This window comes from Salmo salar, chromosome 28, assembly GCF_965601325.2.
Source record: "Salmo salar chromosome 28, fSalSal1, whole genome shotgun sequence".
Lineage (NCBI taxonomy): Eukaryota > Metazoa > Chordata > Actinopteri > Salmoniformes > Salmonidae > Salmo > Salmo salar.
This window is the reverse complement of record NC_138318.1, coordinates 42,449,220-42,464,896: the sequence shown is the minus strand read 5'-3', so window position 1 is coordinate 42,464,896 and position 15,677 is coordinate 42,449,220. Positions and strand designations below refer to the sequence as shown.

The following is a 15,677-nucleotide window of genomic DNA, read 5'->3' as shown; positions in this document are numbered from 1 at the left end:
ATCAATATATTATACCTTGTTCACACTACTGAGTTGAGCTAGTCTGGTTATACATCCATCCACTGTAGTTGCTGGAATGACAAGCCAGGTCAGTTTGGGTCAGGACAATCGTGTGAAAGGGGTTTAATACGGAAACAATGGTTCTGTCTTGTTGAAAAACCTCTCCTTCATCCTTAACTGTCACACACCCCAAAAAAAATATCAGATGTAGTTTTTGAATACCTGTATTTAGCCTCAGTATAGGCCATAAATAATTGTTATTTGTATGAATTAAAATGTGATAGTGCATTGCAAACATCACATCCAGCCGGTTGAGTTGATTAATTAATTAATTAACCAATTTAGGGTAAACTCATTTTGTGTTGTAATTTTTATAGAATTTTACATTAATATATTTTGTGCTTCAGTTGCTTATAATGGAAAATTGGCCTAGTTATATGATGAGTGAGAAAATTACTAACAAATAGCATTCTTCCAAGATATGCTAACCTCTCACAATAACAACAGAAGTTAGGATATTTGTCCGTCTAACTTCCTCGCCCATTTAGTTAGTCATGATTCATTCAGGATTATCTGTAGTCGTGGTAGCATCCACATTAATGTAGAAGTGTTTAGAAAAATATTGTATTCTTATTATTTATTATTAATTATACTTATTATTATGGATCCCCATTAGTTCCTGCCAAGGCAGCAGCTACTCTTCCTGGGGGTTTATTATGGATCCCCATTAGTTCCTGCCAAGGCAGCAGCTACTCTTCCTGGGGGTTTGATTATGGATCCCCATTAGTTCCTGCCAAGGCAGCAGCTACTCTTCCTGGGGTTTATTATGGATCCCCATTAGTTCCTGCCAAGGCAGCAGCTACTCTTCCTGGGGTTTATTATGGATCCCCATTAGTTCCTGCCAAGACAGCAGCTACTCTTCCTGGGGTTTATTATGGATCCCCATTAGTTCCTGCCAAGACAGCAGCTACTCTTCCTGGGATTTATTATGGATCCCCATTAGTTCCTGCCAAGGCAGCAGCTACTCTTCCTGGGGGTTTATTATGGATCCCCATTAGTTCCTGCCAAGGCAGCAGCTACTCTTCCTGGGGGTTTATTATGGATCCCCATTAGTTCCTGCCAAGGCAGCAGCTACTCTTCCTTGGGGTTTATTATGGATCCCCATTAGTTCCTGCCAAGACAGCAGCTACTCTTCCTGGGGTTTATTATGGATCCCCATTAGTTCCTGCCAAGGCAGCAGCTACTCTTCCTGGGGTTTGTTATGGATCCCCATTAGTTCCTGCCAAGGCAGCGGCTACTCTTCCTGGGGTTTATTATGGATCCCCATTAGTTCCTGTCAAGGCAGCAGCTACTCTTCCTGGGGGTTTATTATGGATCCCCATTAGTTCCTGCCAAGGCAGCAGCTACTCTTCCTGGGGTTTATTATGGATCCCCATTAGTTCCTGCCAAGGCAGCAGCTACTCTTCCTTGGGGGTTTATTATGGATCCCCATTAGTTCCTGCCAAGACAGCAGCTACTCTTCCTGGGGTTTATTATGGATCCCCATTAGTTCCTGCCAAGGCAGCAGCTACTCTTCCTGGGGGTTTATTATGGATCACCCCATTAGTTCCTGCCAAGGCAGCAGCTACTCTTCCTGGGGGTTTATTATGGATCCCCATTAGTTCCTGCCAAGGCAGCAGCTACTCTTCCTGGGGGTTTATTATGGATCCCCATTAGTTCCTGCCAAGGCAGCAGCTACTCTTCCTGGGGTTTATTATGGATCCCCATTAGTTCCTGCCAAGGCAGCAGCTACTCTTCCTGGGGTTTATTATGGATCCCCATTAGTTCCTGCCAAGGCAGCAGCTACTCTTCCTGGGGTTTATTATGGATCCCCATTAGTTCCTGCCAAGGCAGCAGCTACTCTTCCTGGGGTTTATTATGGATCCCCATTAGTTCCTGCCTAGGCAGCAGCTACTCTTCCTGGGGTTTATTATGGATCCCCATTAGTTCCTGCCAAGGCAGCAGCTACTCTCCCTGGGGTTTATTATGGATCCCCATTAGTTCCTGCCAAGGCAGCAGCTACTCTTCCTGGGGTTTATTATGGATCCCCATTAGTTCCTGTCGAGGCAGCAGCTACTCTCCCTGGGAGTTTATTATGGATCCCCATTAGTTCCTGCCAAGGCAGCAGCTACTCTTCCTGGGGTTTATTATGGATCCCCATTAGTTCCTGCCTAGGCAGCAGCTACTCTTCCTGGGGTTTATTATGGATCCCCCATTAGTTCCTGTCAAGGCAGCAGCTACTCTCCCTGGGGTTTATTATAGATCCCCATTAGTTCCTGCCAAGGCAGCAGCTACTCTTCCTGGGGTTTATTATGGATCCCCATTAGTTCCTGCCAAGGCAGCAGCTACTCTTCCTGGGGTTTATTATGGATCCCCATTAGTTCCTGCCAAAGCAGCAGCTACTCTTCCTGGGGTTTATTATGGATCCCCATTAGTTCCTGCCAAGGCAGCAGCTACTCTTCCTGGGGTTTATTATGGATCCCCATTAGTTCCTGCCAAGGCAGCAGCTACTCTCCCTGGGGTTTATTATAGATCCCCATTAGTTCCTGCCAAGGCAGCGGCTACTCTTCCTGGGGTTTATTATGGATCCCCATTAGTTCCTGCCAAGAGCAGCAGCTACTCTTCCTGGGGGTTTATTATGGATCCCCATTAGATCCTGCCAAGACAGCAGCTACTCTTCCTGGGGTTTATTATGGATCCCCATTAGTTCCTGCCAAGACAGCAGCTACTCTTCCTGGGGTTTATTATGGATCCCCATTAGTTCCTGCCAAGGCAGCAGCTACTCTTCCTGGGGTTTGTTATGGATCCCCATTAGTTCCTGCCAAGGCAGCGGCTACTCTTCCTGGGGTTTATTATGGATCCCCCATTAGTTCCTGTCCAAGGCAGCAGCTACTCTTCCTGGGGTTTATTATGGATCCCCATTAGTTCCTGCCAAGGCAGCAGCTACTCTTCCTGGGGGTTTATTATGGATCCCCATTAGTTCCTGCCAAGGCAGCAGCTACTCTTCTTGGGGGTTTATTATGGATCCCCATTAGTTCCTGCCAAGACAGCAGCTACTCTTCCTGGGGTTTATTATGGATCCCCATTAGTTCCTGCCAAGGCAGCAGCTACTCTTCCTGGGGTTTATTATGGATCCCCATTAGTTCCTGCCAAGGCAGCAGCTACTCTTCCTGGGGTTTATTATGGATCCCCATTAGTTCCTGCCAAGACAGCAGCTACTCTTCCTGGGGGTTTATTATGGATCCCCATTAGTTCCTGTCAAGGCAGCAGCTACTCTTCCTGGGGTTTATTATGGATCCCCATTAGTTCCTGTCATGGCAGCAGCTACTCTTCCTGGGGTTTATTATGGATCCCCATTAGTTCCTGCCAAGGCAGCAGCTACTCTTCCTGGGGTTTATTATGGATCCCCATTAGTTCCTGCCAAGGCAGCAGCTACAGCTAGCAGTTTACCTCCTTCCCAACGGTTAATGTGTTTACCTCCTCCTTCCCAACGGTTAATGTGTTTACCTCCTCCTTCCCAACGGTTAATGTGTTGACCTCCTCCTTCCCAACGGTTAATGTGTTGACCTCCTCCTTCCCAACGGTTAATGTGTTGACCTCCTCCTTCCCAACGGTTAATGTGTTTACCTCCTCCTTCCCAACGGTTAATGTGTTTACCTCCTCCTTCCCAACGGTTAATGTGTTTACCTCCTCCTTCCCAACGGTTAATGTGTTTACCACCTCCTTCCCAACGGTTAATGTGTTTACCTCCTCCTTCCCAACGGTTAATGTGTTTACCTCCTCCTTCCCAACGGTTAATGTGTTGACCTCCTCCTTCCCAACGGTTAATGTGTTTACCTCCTCCTTCCCAACGGTTAATGTGTTTACCTCCTCCTTCCCAACGGTTAATGTGTTGACCTCCTCCTTCCCAACGGTTAATGTGTTTACCTCCTCCTTCCCAACGGTTAATGTGTTGACCTCCTCCTTCCCAACGGTTAATGTGTTGACCTCCTCCTTCCCAACGGTTAATGTGTTTACCTCCTCCTTCCCAACGGTTAATGTGTTTACCTCCTCCTTCCCAACGGTTAATGTGTTTACCTCCTCCTTCCCAACGGTTAATGTGTTTACCTCCTCCTTCCCAACGGTTAATGTGTTTACCTCCTCCTTCCCAACGGTTAATGTGTTTACCTCCTCCTTCCCAACGGTTAATGTGTTTACCTCCTCCTTCCCAACGGTTAATGTGTTTACCTCCTCCTTCCCAACGGTTAATGTGTTTACCTCCTCCTTCCCAACGGTTAATGTGTTTACCTCCTCCTTCCCAACGGTTAATGTGTTTACCTCCTCCTTCCCAACGGTTAATGTGTTTACCTCCTCCTTCCCAACGGTTAATGTGTTTACCTCCTCCTTCCCAACGGTTAATGTGTTTACCTCCTCCTTCCCAACGGTTAATGTGTTTACCTCCTCCTTCCCAACGGTTAATGTGTTTACCTCCTCCTTCCCAACGGTTAATGTGTTTACCTCCTCCTTCCCAACGGTTAATGTGTTTACCTCCTCCTTCCCAACGGTTAATGTGTTTACCTCCTCCTTCCCAACGGTTAATGTGTTTACCTCCTCCTTCCCAACGGTTAATGTGTTTACCTCCTCCTTCCCAACGGTTAATGTGTTTACCTCCTCCTTCCCAACGGTTAATGTGTTGACCTCCTCCTTCCCAACGGTTAATGTGTTGACCTCCTCCTTCCCAACGGTTAATGTGTTTACCTCCTCCTTCCCAACGGTTAATGTGTTTACCTCCTCCTTCCCAACGGTTAATGTGTTTACCTCCTCCTTCCCAACGGTTAATGTGTTTACCTCCTCCTTCCCAACGGTTAATGTGTTTACCTCCTCCTTCCCAACGGTTAATGTGTTTACCTCCTCCTTCCCAACGGTTAATGTGTTTACCTCCTCCTTCCCAACGGTTAATGTGTTTACCTCCTCCTTCCCAACGGTTAATGTGTTTACCACCTCCTTCCCAACGGTTAATGTGTTTACCTCCTCCTTCCCAACGGTTAATGTGTTTACCTCCTCCTTCCCAACGGTTAATGTGTTGACCTCCTCCTTCCCAACGGTTAATGTGTTTACCTCCTCCTTCCCAACGGTTAATGTGTTTACCTCCTCCTTCCCAACGGTTAATGTGTTTACCTCCTCCTTCCCAACGGTTAATGTGTTTACCTCCTCCTTCCCAACGGTTAATGTGTTGACCTCCTCCTTCCCAACGGTTAATGTGTTTACCTCCTTCCCACAGGCCAACGGTTCTGTTACACCTACTATGATGAGGCTCAAGGAGAGATCCACAGATCCATTGAACACCTTGATAAAATGGTAAACACATTGTGATATTCAGTTCCTACCATAATGTCTATACATACACCATCATATCTGTTTTTATATACCTTGATAAAATGGTAAACACATTGTGATATTCAGTTCTTTCTAGGCAGTAACATGACAGATGTCCATAATGTCCATACATACACCATCATACCTGTTTTTATATATTCCGGACTCTGACGTTGCTTGTTGTAATATTTAGGTATTTCTTATTTCCGTTCTCTGTATTTATGGGGATTTTCTTATATTGTTAAGTATTACTGCACCGTTGAAGCTAGGGACATAAACGTTTCGCTAGAACTGCTGTAACATATGTAAAATACACTACTTGACCGAAAAAGTATGTGGACACCTGCTCGTCAAACATCTCATTCCAAAATCATGGGCATTAATATGGAGTTGGTCCCCCCTTTGCTGCTATAACAGCCTCCACTCTTCTGGAAAGGCTTTCCACTAGATGTTGGAACATTGCTGCTATAACAGCCTCCACTCTTCTGGGAAGGCTTTCCACTAGATGTTGGAACATTGCTGCTATAACAGCCTCCACTCTTCAGGGAAGGCTTTCCACTAGATGTTGAAACATTGCTGCTATAACAGCCTCCACTCTTCTGGGAAGGCTTTCCACTAGATGTTGAAACATTGCTGCGGGGACTTGCTTCCATTCAGCCACAAGAGTATTAGTGAGGTCGGGCACTAATGTTGGGCGATTAGGCCCTGGCTCGCAGTCGGTGTTCCAGTTCATCCCAAAGGTGTTTGATGGGGTTGAGGTCAGGGCTCTGTGCAGGCCAGTCAAGTTCTTCCACACTGATCTCGACAAACCATTTCTGTATGGACCTCGCTTTGTGCACGGGGGCGTTGTCATGCTGAAACAGGAAAGGGCCTTCCCCAAACTGTTGCCACAAAGTTGGAAGCACAGAATCATCTAGAATGTCATTGTGTGCTGTAGCATTAAGATTTTCCTTCACTGGAACTAAGGGGCCCGAACCATGAAAAACAGCCCCAGACCATTATTCCTCCTCCACCAAACTTTACAGTTGGCACTATGCATTCGGGCAGGAAGCGTTCTCCTGGCATCCAAACCCAGATTAGTCCGTTGGACTGCCAGATGGTGAAGCGTGATTCATCACTCCAGAGAAGATGTTTCCACTCCTCCAGAGTCCAATGGCGGCGAGCTTTACACCACTTCAGCCAACGCTTGGTATTGCGCATGGTGATCTTAGGCTTGTGTGCAGCTGCTCGGGCCATGGAAACCCATTTCATGAAGCTCCAGACTAACAGTTCTTGTGCTGATGTTGCTTCCAGATGCAGTTTCAGCTGAGGACAGACGGTTTTTATGTGCTTCAGCACTCGGCAGTCCCGTTCTGTGAGCTTGTGTGGCCTACCACTTCGCGGCTGAGCCATTGTTGCTCCAAGACGTTTCCACTTCATATTTGAGATTCTTCAAACTAGCCACCCTTTGCCTTGGTGACAGCTTTGCACGCTCTTGGCATTCTCTCAACCAGCTTCACCTGGAATGGTTTTCCAACAGTCTTGAATGAGTTCCCACATATGCTGAGCATTTGTTGGCTGCTTTTCCTTCACTCTGTGGTCCAACTCATCCCAAACCATCTCAATTGGGTTGAGTTCGGGTGATTGTGGAGGCCAGGTCATCTGATGCAGCACTCCATCACTCTCCTTCATGGTAAAATAGCCCTTACACAGCCTGGAGGTGTGTTGGGTCACTGTCATGTTGTAAAACAAATGATACGCCATCCCATCTGGTTTGTGCTTAGAGGGACTATCACTGCAAAATGCTGTGGTAGCCATGCTGGTTAAGTGTGCCTTGAATTCTAAATAAATCACTGACAGTGTCACCAGCAAAGCACCATAACACCTCCTCCTCCATGCTTCACGGTGGGAACAACACATGTGGAGATCATTTGTTCACCTACTCTGCGTCTCACAAAGACACGGTGGTTGGAACCAAAAATCTCACATTTGGACTCATCAGACCAAAGGACAGATTTCCACCGGTCTAATGTCCATTGCTTGTGTTTCTTGGCCCAAACAAGTCTCTTCTTCTTATTGGTGTCCTTTAGTAGTGGTTTCTTTGCAGCAATTCGACCATGAAGGCCTGATTCATGCAGTCTCCTCTGAACAGTTGATGTTGAGATGTGTCTGTTACTTGAACTCTGTGAAGCATTTATTTGGGCTGCAATTTCTGAGGCCGGTAACTCTAATACACTTGTCCTCTGCAGCAGAGGAAACTCTGGGTCTTCCTTTCCTGTGGCGGTCCTCATGAGGCTGGTAACTCTAATGAACTTGTCCTCTGCAGCAGAGGTAACTCTGGGTCTTCCTTTCCTGTGGCGGTCCTCATGAGGCTGGTAACTCTAATGAACTTATCCTCTGCAGCAGAGGTAACTCTGGGTCTTCCTTTCCTGTGGCGGTCCTCATGAGGCTGGTAACTCTAATGAACTTATCCTCTGCAGCAGAGGTAACTCTGGGTCTTCCTGTCCCGCGGCGGTCCTCATGAGGCTGGTAACTCTGGGTCTTCCTTTCCTGTGGTGGTCCTCATGAGGCTGGTAACTCTGGGTCTTCCTTTCCTGTGGCGGTACTCATGAGGCTGGTAACTCTGGGTCTTCCTTTCCTGTGGCGGTCCTCATGAGAGCCAGTTTCATCACAGGCCTTGATGGTTTTTGCGACTGCATTTGAAGTTTTTCGTATTGACTGACCTTCATGTCTTAAAGTAATGATGGACTGTCGTTTCTCTTTGCTTATTTGAGCTGTTCTTGCCATAATATGGACTTGGTCTTTTACCAAATAGGGCTATCCTCTGTATACCACCCCTACCTTGTCACAACACAGCTGATTGGCTCAAACGCATTAAGAAGGAAAGAAATTCCACAAATAAACTTCTAACAAGGCACACCTGTTAATTGAAATGCATTCCAGGTGACGACCTCATGAAGCTGGTTGAGAGAATGCCAAGAGTGTGCAAAGCTGTCGTCAAGGCAAAGAGATGCTACTTTGAAGAATCTAAAATATTTTTTATTTGTTTAACACGCTTAAACAATGACGCGGCTAATATATGGATTTTTCCCGCTTTAAAACACATTCTGTGATGTGCTCAGTTTTTTGGCGGCATGACGCTTTCATTAGACCAATGAAATTGCCGAACGGGTTTTAAGGTCAAACAACTTTTTTGTTGTAAGGAAATAGAGCTGCTGCACGGGAGCTTGGTCTTAATGAGTCGATGATAAGACGTTGGAAACAGCAGCGTGAGGAATTGACTCAGTGCAAAAAGACAACTAAAGCTTACTGCTAATTTTGTATTTTTTGTTACAAGCCGTTTTTCATTAAAGCCTGTGTAAAGTTAATTTGTTTCAATGTACCGGTAGGCACCTGCGGCTTATAGACATGTGCGGCTTATTTATGTTCAAAATAATATTTATTTTTTAATTCAGTGGGTGCGGCTTATATTCAGGTGCGCTTAATAGTCCGGAAATTACGGTACTTCATGATCCATTTGTGTTATTTCATAGTTTTGATGTCTTCACTATTATTATAAAATGTAGACAATAGTAAAAATCAAGAAAAATCCTATAATGAATAGGTGTGTCAACTTTTGACTGGTACTGTAGCTAACTGTTAGGGGTATCAGTCTGGGTTCTAAACCCCTCTCGTCTCTCCAGGGTTATATAGCTAACTGTTAGGGGTATCAGACTGGGTTCTAAACCCCTCTCGTCTCTCCAGGGTTATATAGCTAACTGTTAGGGGTATCAGACTGGGTTCTAAACCCCTCTCGTCTCTCCAGGGTTATATAGCTAACTGTTAGGGGTATCAGTCTGGGTTCTAAACCCCTCTCGTCTCTCCAGGGTTATATAGCTAACTGTTAGGGGGTATCAGACTGGGTTCTTAACCCCTCTCGTCTCTCCAGGGTTATATAGCTAACTGTTAGGGGTATCAGACTGGGTTCTAAACCCCTCTCGTCTCTCCAGGGTTATATAGCTAACTGTTAGGGGTATCAGACTGGGTTCTAAACCCCTCTCGTCTCTCCAGGGTTATATAGCTAACTGTTAGGGGTATCAGACTGGGTTCTTAACCCCTCTCGTCTCTCCAGGGTTATATAGCTAACTGTTAGGGGTATCAGACTGGGTTCTAAACCCCTCTCGTCTCTCCAGGGTTATATAGCTAACTGTTAGGGGTATCAGACTGGGTTCTAAACCCCTCTCGTCTCTCCAGGGTTATATAGCTAACTGTTAGGGGTATCAGACTGGGTTCTAAACCCCTCGTGTCTCTCCAGGGTTATATAGCTAACTGTTAGGGGTATCAGACTGGGTTCTAAACCCCTCGTGTCTCTCCAGGGTTATATAGCTAACTGTTAGGGGTATCAGACTGGGTTCTAAACCCCTCGTGTCTCTCCAGGGTTATATAGCTAACTGTTAGGGGTATCAGACTGGGTTCTAAACCCCTCATGTCTCTCCAGGGTTATATAGCTAACTGTTAGGGGTATCAGACTGGGTTCTAAACCCCTCGTGTCTCTCCAGGGTTATATAGCTAACTGTTAGGGGTATCAGACTGGGTTCTAAACCCCTCGTGTCTCTCCAGGGTTATATAGCTAACTGTTAGGGGTATCAGACTGGGTTCTAAACCCCTCGTGTCTCTCCAGGGTTATATAGCTAACTGTTAGGGGGGTATCAGACTGGGTTCTGAAACCCTCTCGTGTCTCTCCAGGGTTATATAGCCAACTGTTAGAGGGGGGTTTAGAACCCAGTCTGATACCTCTCTCGTGTCTCTCCAGGGTTATATAGCCAACTGTTAGAGGGGGGTTTAGAACCCAGTCTGATACCTCTCTCGTGTCTCTCCAGGGTTATATAGCCAACTGTTAGAGGGGGGTTTAGAACCCAGTCTGATACCTCTCTCGTGTCTCTCCAGGGTTATATAGCCAACTGTTAGAGGGGGGTTTAGAACCCAGTCTGATACCTCTCTCGTGTCTCTCCAGGGTTATATAGCCAACTGTTAGAGGGGGGTTTAGAACCCAGTCTGATACCTCTCTCGTGTCTCTCCAGGGTTATATAGCCAACTGTTAGAGGGGGGTTTAGAACCCAGTCTGATACCTCTCTCGTGTCTCTCCAGGGTTATATAGCCAACTGTTAGAGGGGGGTTTAGAACCCAGTCTGATACCTCTCTCGTGTCTCTCCAGGGTTATATAGCCAACTGTTAGAGGGGGGTTTAGAACCCAGTCTGATACCTCTCTCGTGTCTCTCCAGGGTTATATAGCCAACTGTTAGAGGGGGGTTTAGAACCCAGTCTGATACCTCTCTCGTGTCTCTCCAGGGTATGGGCATTATAGAAACACTGGACCCCATGTCCTTCACCAACTACTTGAAGAAATACCACAACACCATCTGTGGACGTCATCCTATTGGAGTGCTGCTGAACGTGAGTCGTAACGAGAATATCAACAACCACATAATAATCTGCCATCTGCGGTACACCTTTAGTTATTCATCACATGACACAGACCTGTGTGCATGAAGATCTGTGTATTTGACTGTTCCTGTGACGTACACGACCGTTCAAAAGTTTGGGGGTCACTTAAAAATCTCCTTGTATTTGAAAGAAATGCACTTTTCTTTTTTTGGTCCATTTTTTTTAAAAATTAACATCAAATTGATCAGAAATACAGTGTAGACATTGTTAATGTTGTAAATGACTATTGTAGTTTTTAATGGAATATCTACATAGGCGTACAGAGGCCCATTATCAGCAACCATCACTCCTGTGTTCCAATGGCACGTTGTGTTAGCTAATCCAAGTTTATCATTTTAAAAGGCTAATTGATCATTAGAAAACCCTTTTGCAATGATGTTAGAACAGCTGAAACACTGTTGTACTGATTTAAAGAAGCAATACAACTGGCCTTCTTAAGACTAGTTGATTATCTGGAGCATCAGCGACTCCGAGATGCTGGCCTTCTAGGCAGAGTTGCAAAGAAAAAGCCATATCTCAGACTGGCCAATAAATAGAAAAGATTAAGATGGGCAGAAGAACACAGATACTGGACAGAGGAACTCTGCCTAGAAGGCCAGCATCCCGGAGTCGCCTCTTCACTGTTGACGTTGAGACTGGTGTTTTGTGGGTACTATTTAATGAAGCTGCCAGCTGAGGACTTGTGAGGCGTCTGTTTCTCAAACTAGACACTCTAATGTACTTGTCCTCTTGCTCAGTTGTGCACCGGGGCCTCCCACTCCTCTTTCTATTCTGGTTAGAGCCAGTTTGCGCTGCTGTAGGGTAGCACATCGTTGTACGGGATCTTCAGTTCCTTGGCGATTTCTCACATGGAATAATAGCGTTCATTTCTCAGAACAAGAATAGACTGACGAGTTTCAGAAGAAATGTATTTATTTCTGGCCATTTTGAGCCTGTAATCGAACCCACGAATGCTGATGCTCCAGATACTCAACTAGTCTTAAGAAGGCCAGTTTTATTGCTTCTTTAATCAGAACAACAGTGTTCAGCTGTTCTAACATCATTGCAAAAGGGTTTTCTAATGATCAATTAGCCTTTTTAAAGTGATAAACTTGGATTAGCTAACACAACGTGCCATTGGAACACAGGAGTGATGGTTGCTGATAATGGAGCATCTGTACGCCTATGTAGATATTCCATTAAAAAAATCTGCCGTTTCCAGGTACAATAGTCATTTACAACATTAACAATGTCTACGCTGTATTTCTGATCAATTTGATGTTAATTTTAATGGACCAAAAAAAAAGTGCTTTTCTTTTAAAACCAAGGACATTTCTAAGTGACCCCAAACTGTTGAACGGTCGGGTACATCTGACTGTTGCTTGTTTTCTTCCTACTTGATTGTGTGGTTTTTTTCCCCCAGGCTGTGTCTGAGCTGAGGAAGAGTGGAACAGAGATGAACTTTTCCTTCCTGAACTATGCCCAGTCGTCCCAGTGCAGGAACTGGCAGGACAGCTCTGTTAGCTATGCAGCCGGGGCCCTCATTGTACATTGATGTGGTCCACTTTGGACGTTCCCAAATAGCACCCTCTTCCCTATATAGTACTTTTTTGACCAGTGCTGATAGTAGCCTTGTCCAAGCCAGAAAAGCTCATCCTGTCCTATGGGATAATCTCCTGTTGGTGTAGTGTGTGTGTGTGTGAGAGAGAGAGCGAGAGAGAGTTTTTGATGTGCAAGTAAAGCCCTTGGACAGAACACTTGTCTATCGCAGGGTCAATAGGGCTCAGATCAAAAGTAGTGCACTATATAGGGAATAGGGTGCCTTTTAGGACACACAAACCTTCCCAGTGGCCACTGTACCTCCGAACCCCTGACCCTCTATTGCCATAACGACGACCTGGATACACCCTGACTCCGCCAGCCAATGAGAAGAGAGATTATATCCAACAACGCTTCTGAAATGAGTCTCCTACCTTTTTCTCTTTTCCTCACCGCTCCCCCTCTCCTCACCGCTCCCCCTCTCCTCACCGCTCCCCCTCTCCTCACCGCTCCCCCTCTCCTCACCGCTCCCCCTCTCCTCACCGCTCCCCCTCTCCTCACCGCTCCCCCTCTCCTCATCCTTCTCCTTCTCAGTTTTAAGTGTCAGAGAGATTTTTTTTGGGTTGAAATTTTTGGTTGAAGTGCAGTTGCATATTTTTTTAATGAGTTTTTATTTTCTGGGTTGGAAGGGAAGGGGTGTTTTTGGTTACCTCCACCCCGGGGTGGAGGACGGTAATTGGGGAGTATTTGGGGTTCGTTTAGGGACTCGACTTGTTCCTTATGACCCTGTTGTTTTCCTGAACAAGACGTTTAAAATGAATATTAAACTTTCAAATAAGGCATAAGCATTAAGTCGTCATTACATTTGCACTCTTTGTGCGCTCATGTGATCTCACTAAAGGAATAATAAAAACCAGCATATTTTACTGAAATGATGACAATGAAATGAGCTTTGACTGACTGCTTTACAAGCTATGATAATGTCCTGGTAGTAAAACCCTGGCCCAAATGGACCCGAGCCCGTTGGTTGCCTTTTGGGCCTCTGAGAATAGCATCCTAGGTAGCGACTAGCTACCACCGTTGTTAACTTCATAAAGCCTCGAGAACAGCAACCTAGGTAGCGACTAGCTACCACCGTTAACTTCATAAACCCTCTGAGAACAGCATCCTAGGTAGCGACTAGCTACCACCGTTGTTAATTCCTTAAAGCCTCTGAGAACAGCATCCTAGGTAGCGACTAGCTACCACCGTTGTTAACTTCATAAAGCCTCTGAGAATAGCATCCTAGGTAGCGACTAGCTACCACCGTTAACTTCATAAAGCCTCTGAGAATAGCATCCTAGGTAGCGACTAGCTACCACCGTTGTTAACTTCATAAAGCCTCTGAGAATAGCATCCTAGGTAGCGACTAGCTACCACCGTTGTTAACTTCATAAAGCCTCTGAGAACAGCATCCTAGGTAGCGACTAGCTACCACCGTTAACTTCATAAAGCCTCTGAGAACAGCATCCTAGGTAGCGACTAGCTACCACCGTTGTTAACTTCATAAAGCCTCTGAGAACAGCATCCTAGGTAGCGACTAGCTACCACCGTTAACTTCATAAAGCCTCTGAGAATAGCATCCTAGGTAGCGACTAGCTACCACCGTTAACTTCATAAAGCCTCTGAGAATAGCATCCTAGGTAGCGACTAGCTACCACCGTTAACTTCATAAAGCCTCTGAGAACAGCATCCTAGGTAGCGACTAGCTACCACCGTTAACTTCATAAAGCCTCTGAGAATAGCATCCTAGGTAGCGACTAGCTACCACCGTTAACTTCATAAAGCCTCTGAGAATAGCATCCTAGGTAGCGACTAGCTACCACCGTTAACTTCATAAAGCCTCTGAGAACAGCATCCTAGGTAGCGACTAGCTACCACCGTTAACTTCATAAAGCCTCTGAGAACAGCATCCTAGGTAGCGACTAGCTACCACCGTTAACTTCATAAAGCCTCTGAGAACAGCATCCTAGGTAGCGACTAGCTACCACCGTTGTTAACTTCATAAAGCCTCTGAGAACAGCATCCTAGGTAGCGACTAGCTACCACCGTTAACTTCATAAAGCCTCTGAGAACAGCATCCTAGGTAGCGACTAGCTACCACCGTTGTTAACTTCATAAAGCCTCTGAGAATAGCATCCTAGGTAGCGACTAGCTACCACCGTTGTTAACTTCATAAAGCCTCTGAGAATAGCATCCTAGGTAGCGACTAGCTACCACCGTTGTTAACTTCATAAAGCCTCTGAGAATAGCATCCTAGGTAGCGACTAGCTACCACCGTTGTTAACTTCATAAAGCCTCTGAGAACAGCATCCTAGGTAGCGACTAGCTACCACCGTTAACTTCATAAAGCCTCTGAGAATAGCATCCTAGGTAGCGACTAGCTACCACCGTTAACTTCATAAAGCCACGTGCAGGATGTTTACAGTGGACTGGCGGTTATATGTAATGTTAGAGTATTTTACCTATTCTGATCTGTTGGTCCCCCAACTTTGTCTGAGATGGTATCTCCTTACTTCAGCAGGGGAGAACTGTATTCAATCAGTCGGTACCAATGCAGTCCCCACCCCTTCCCCTTGGCTAACACCTTGCAGATCTGCATTGGATAGGGCTAAAGGGAATGGTTAGGGAGCTAATTGGGACTAGCCCTCAACTTATTATTCCCGTTCAGGAGGGTCCTCAGCCTACTGTCCCCGTTCAGGAGGGTCCTCAGCCTACTGTCCCCGTTCAGGAGGGTCCTCAGCCTACTGTCCCCGTTCTGGAGGATCCTCAACCTACTGTCCCCGTTCAGGAGGGTCCTCAGCCTACTGTCCCCGTTCAGGAGGGTCCTCAGCCTACTGTCCCCGTTCTGGAGGGTCCTCAGCCTACTGTCCCCGTTCTGGAGGGTCCTCAGCCTACTGTCCCCGTTCAGGAGGGTCCTCGGCCTACTGTCCCCGTTCAGGAGGGTCCTCAGCATACTGTCCCCGTTCAGGAAGGTCCTCGGCCTACTGTCCCCGTTCAGGAGGGTCCTCGGCCTACTGTCCCCGTTCAGGAGGGTCCTCAGCCTACTGTCCCCGTTCAGGAGGGTCCTCAGCCTACTGTCCCCGTTCAGGAGGGTCCTCAGCCTACTGTCCCCGTTCAGGAGGGTCCTCAGCCTACTGTCCCCGTTCAGGAGGGTCCTCAGCCTACTGTCCCCGTTCAGGAGGGTCCTCGGCCTACTGTCCCCGTTCAGGAGGGTCCTCAGCCTACTGTCCCCGTTCAGGAGGATCCTCGGCCTACTGTCC

The 15,677-nt window shown here is 46.4% G+C and overlaps 1 protein-coding gene across 1 annotated transcript in view; it reads left to right on the top strand.

The window, feature by feature from the left end:
* LOC100306827 (mediator of cell motility 1) overlaps window positions 1-13,215 on the top strand; it is a 30,533-nt gene extending 17,318 nt beyond the window's left edge. Inside the window, 4 exon segments of the mRNA NM_001165366.1 lie at window positions 5,300-5,376; window positions 10,702-10,806; window positions 12,260-13,082; window positions 13,109-13,215. Of these exon segments, the coding sequence (NP_001158838.1) occupies window positions 5,300-5,376; window positions 10,702-10,806; window positions 12,260-12,391 (314 nt within the window). The 3' untranslated portion in view covers window positions 12,392-13,082; window positions 13,109-13,215.
* Window positions 13,216-15,677: the final 2,462 nt, after the last annotated feature.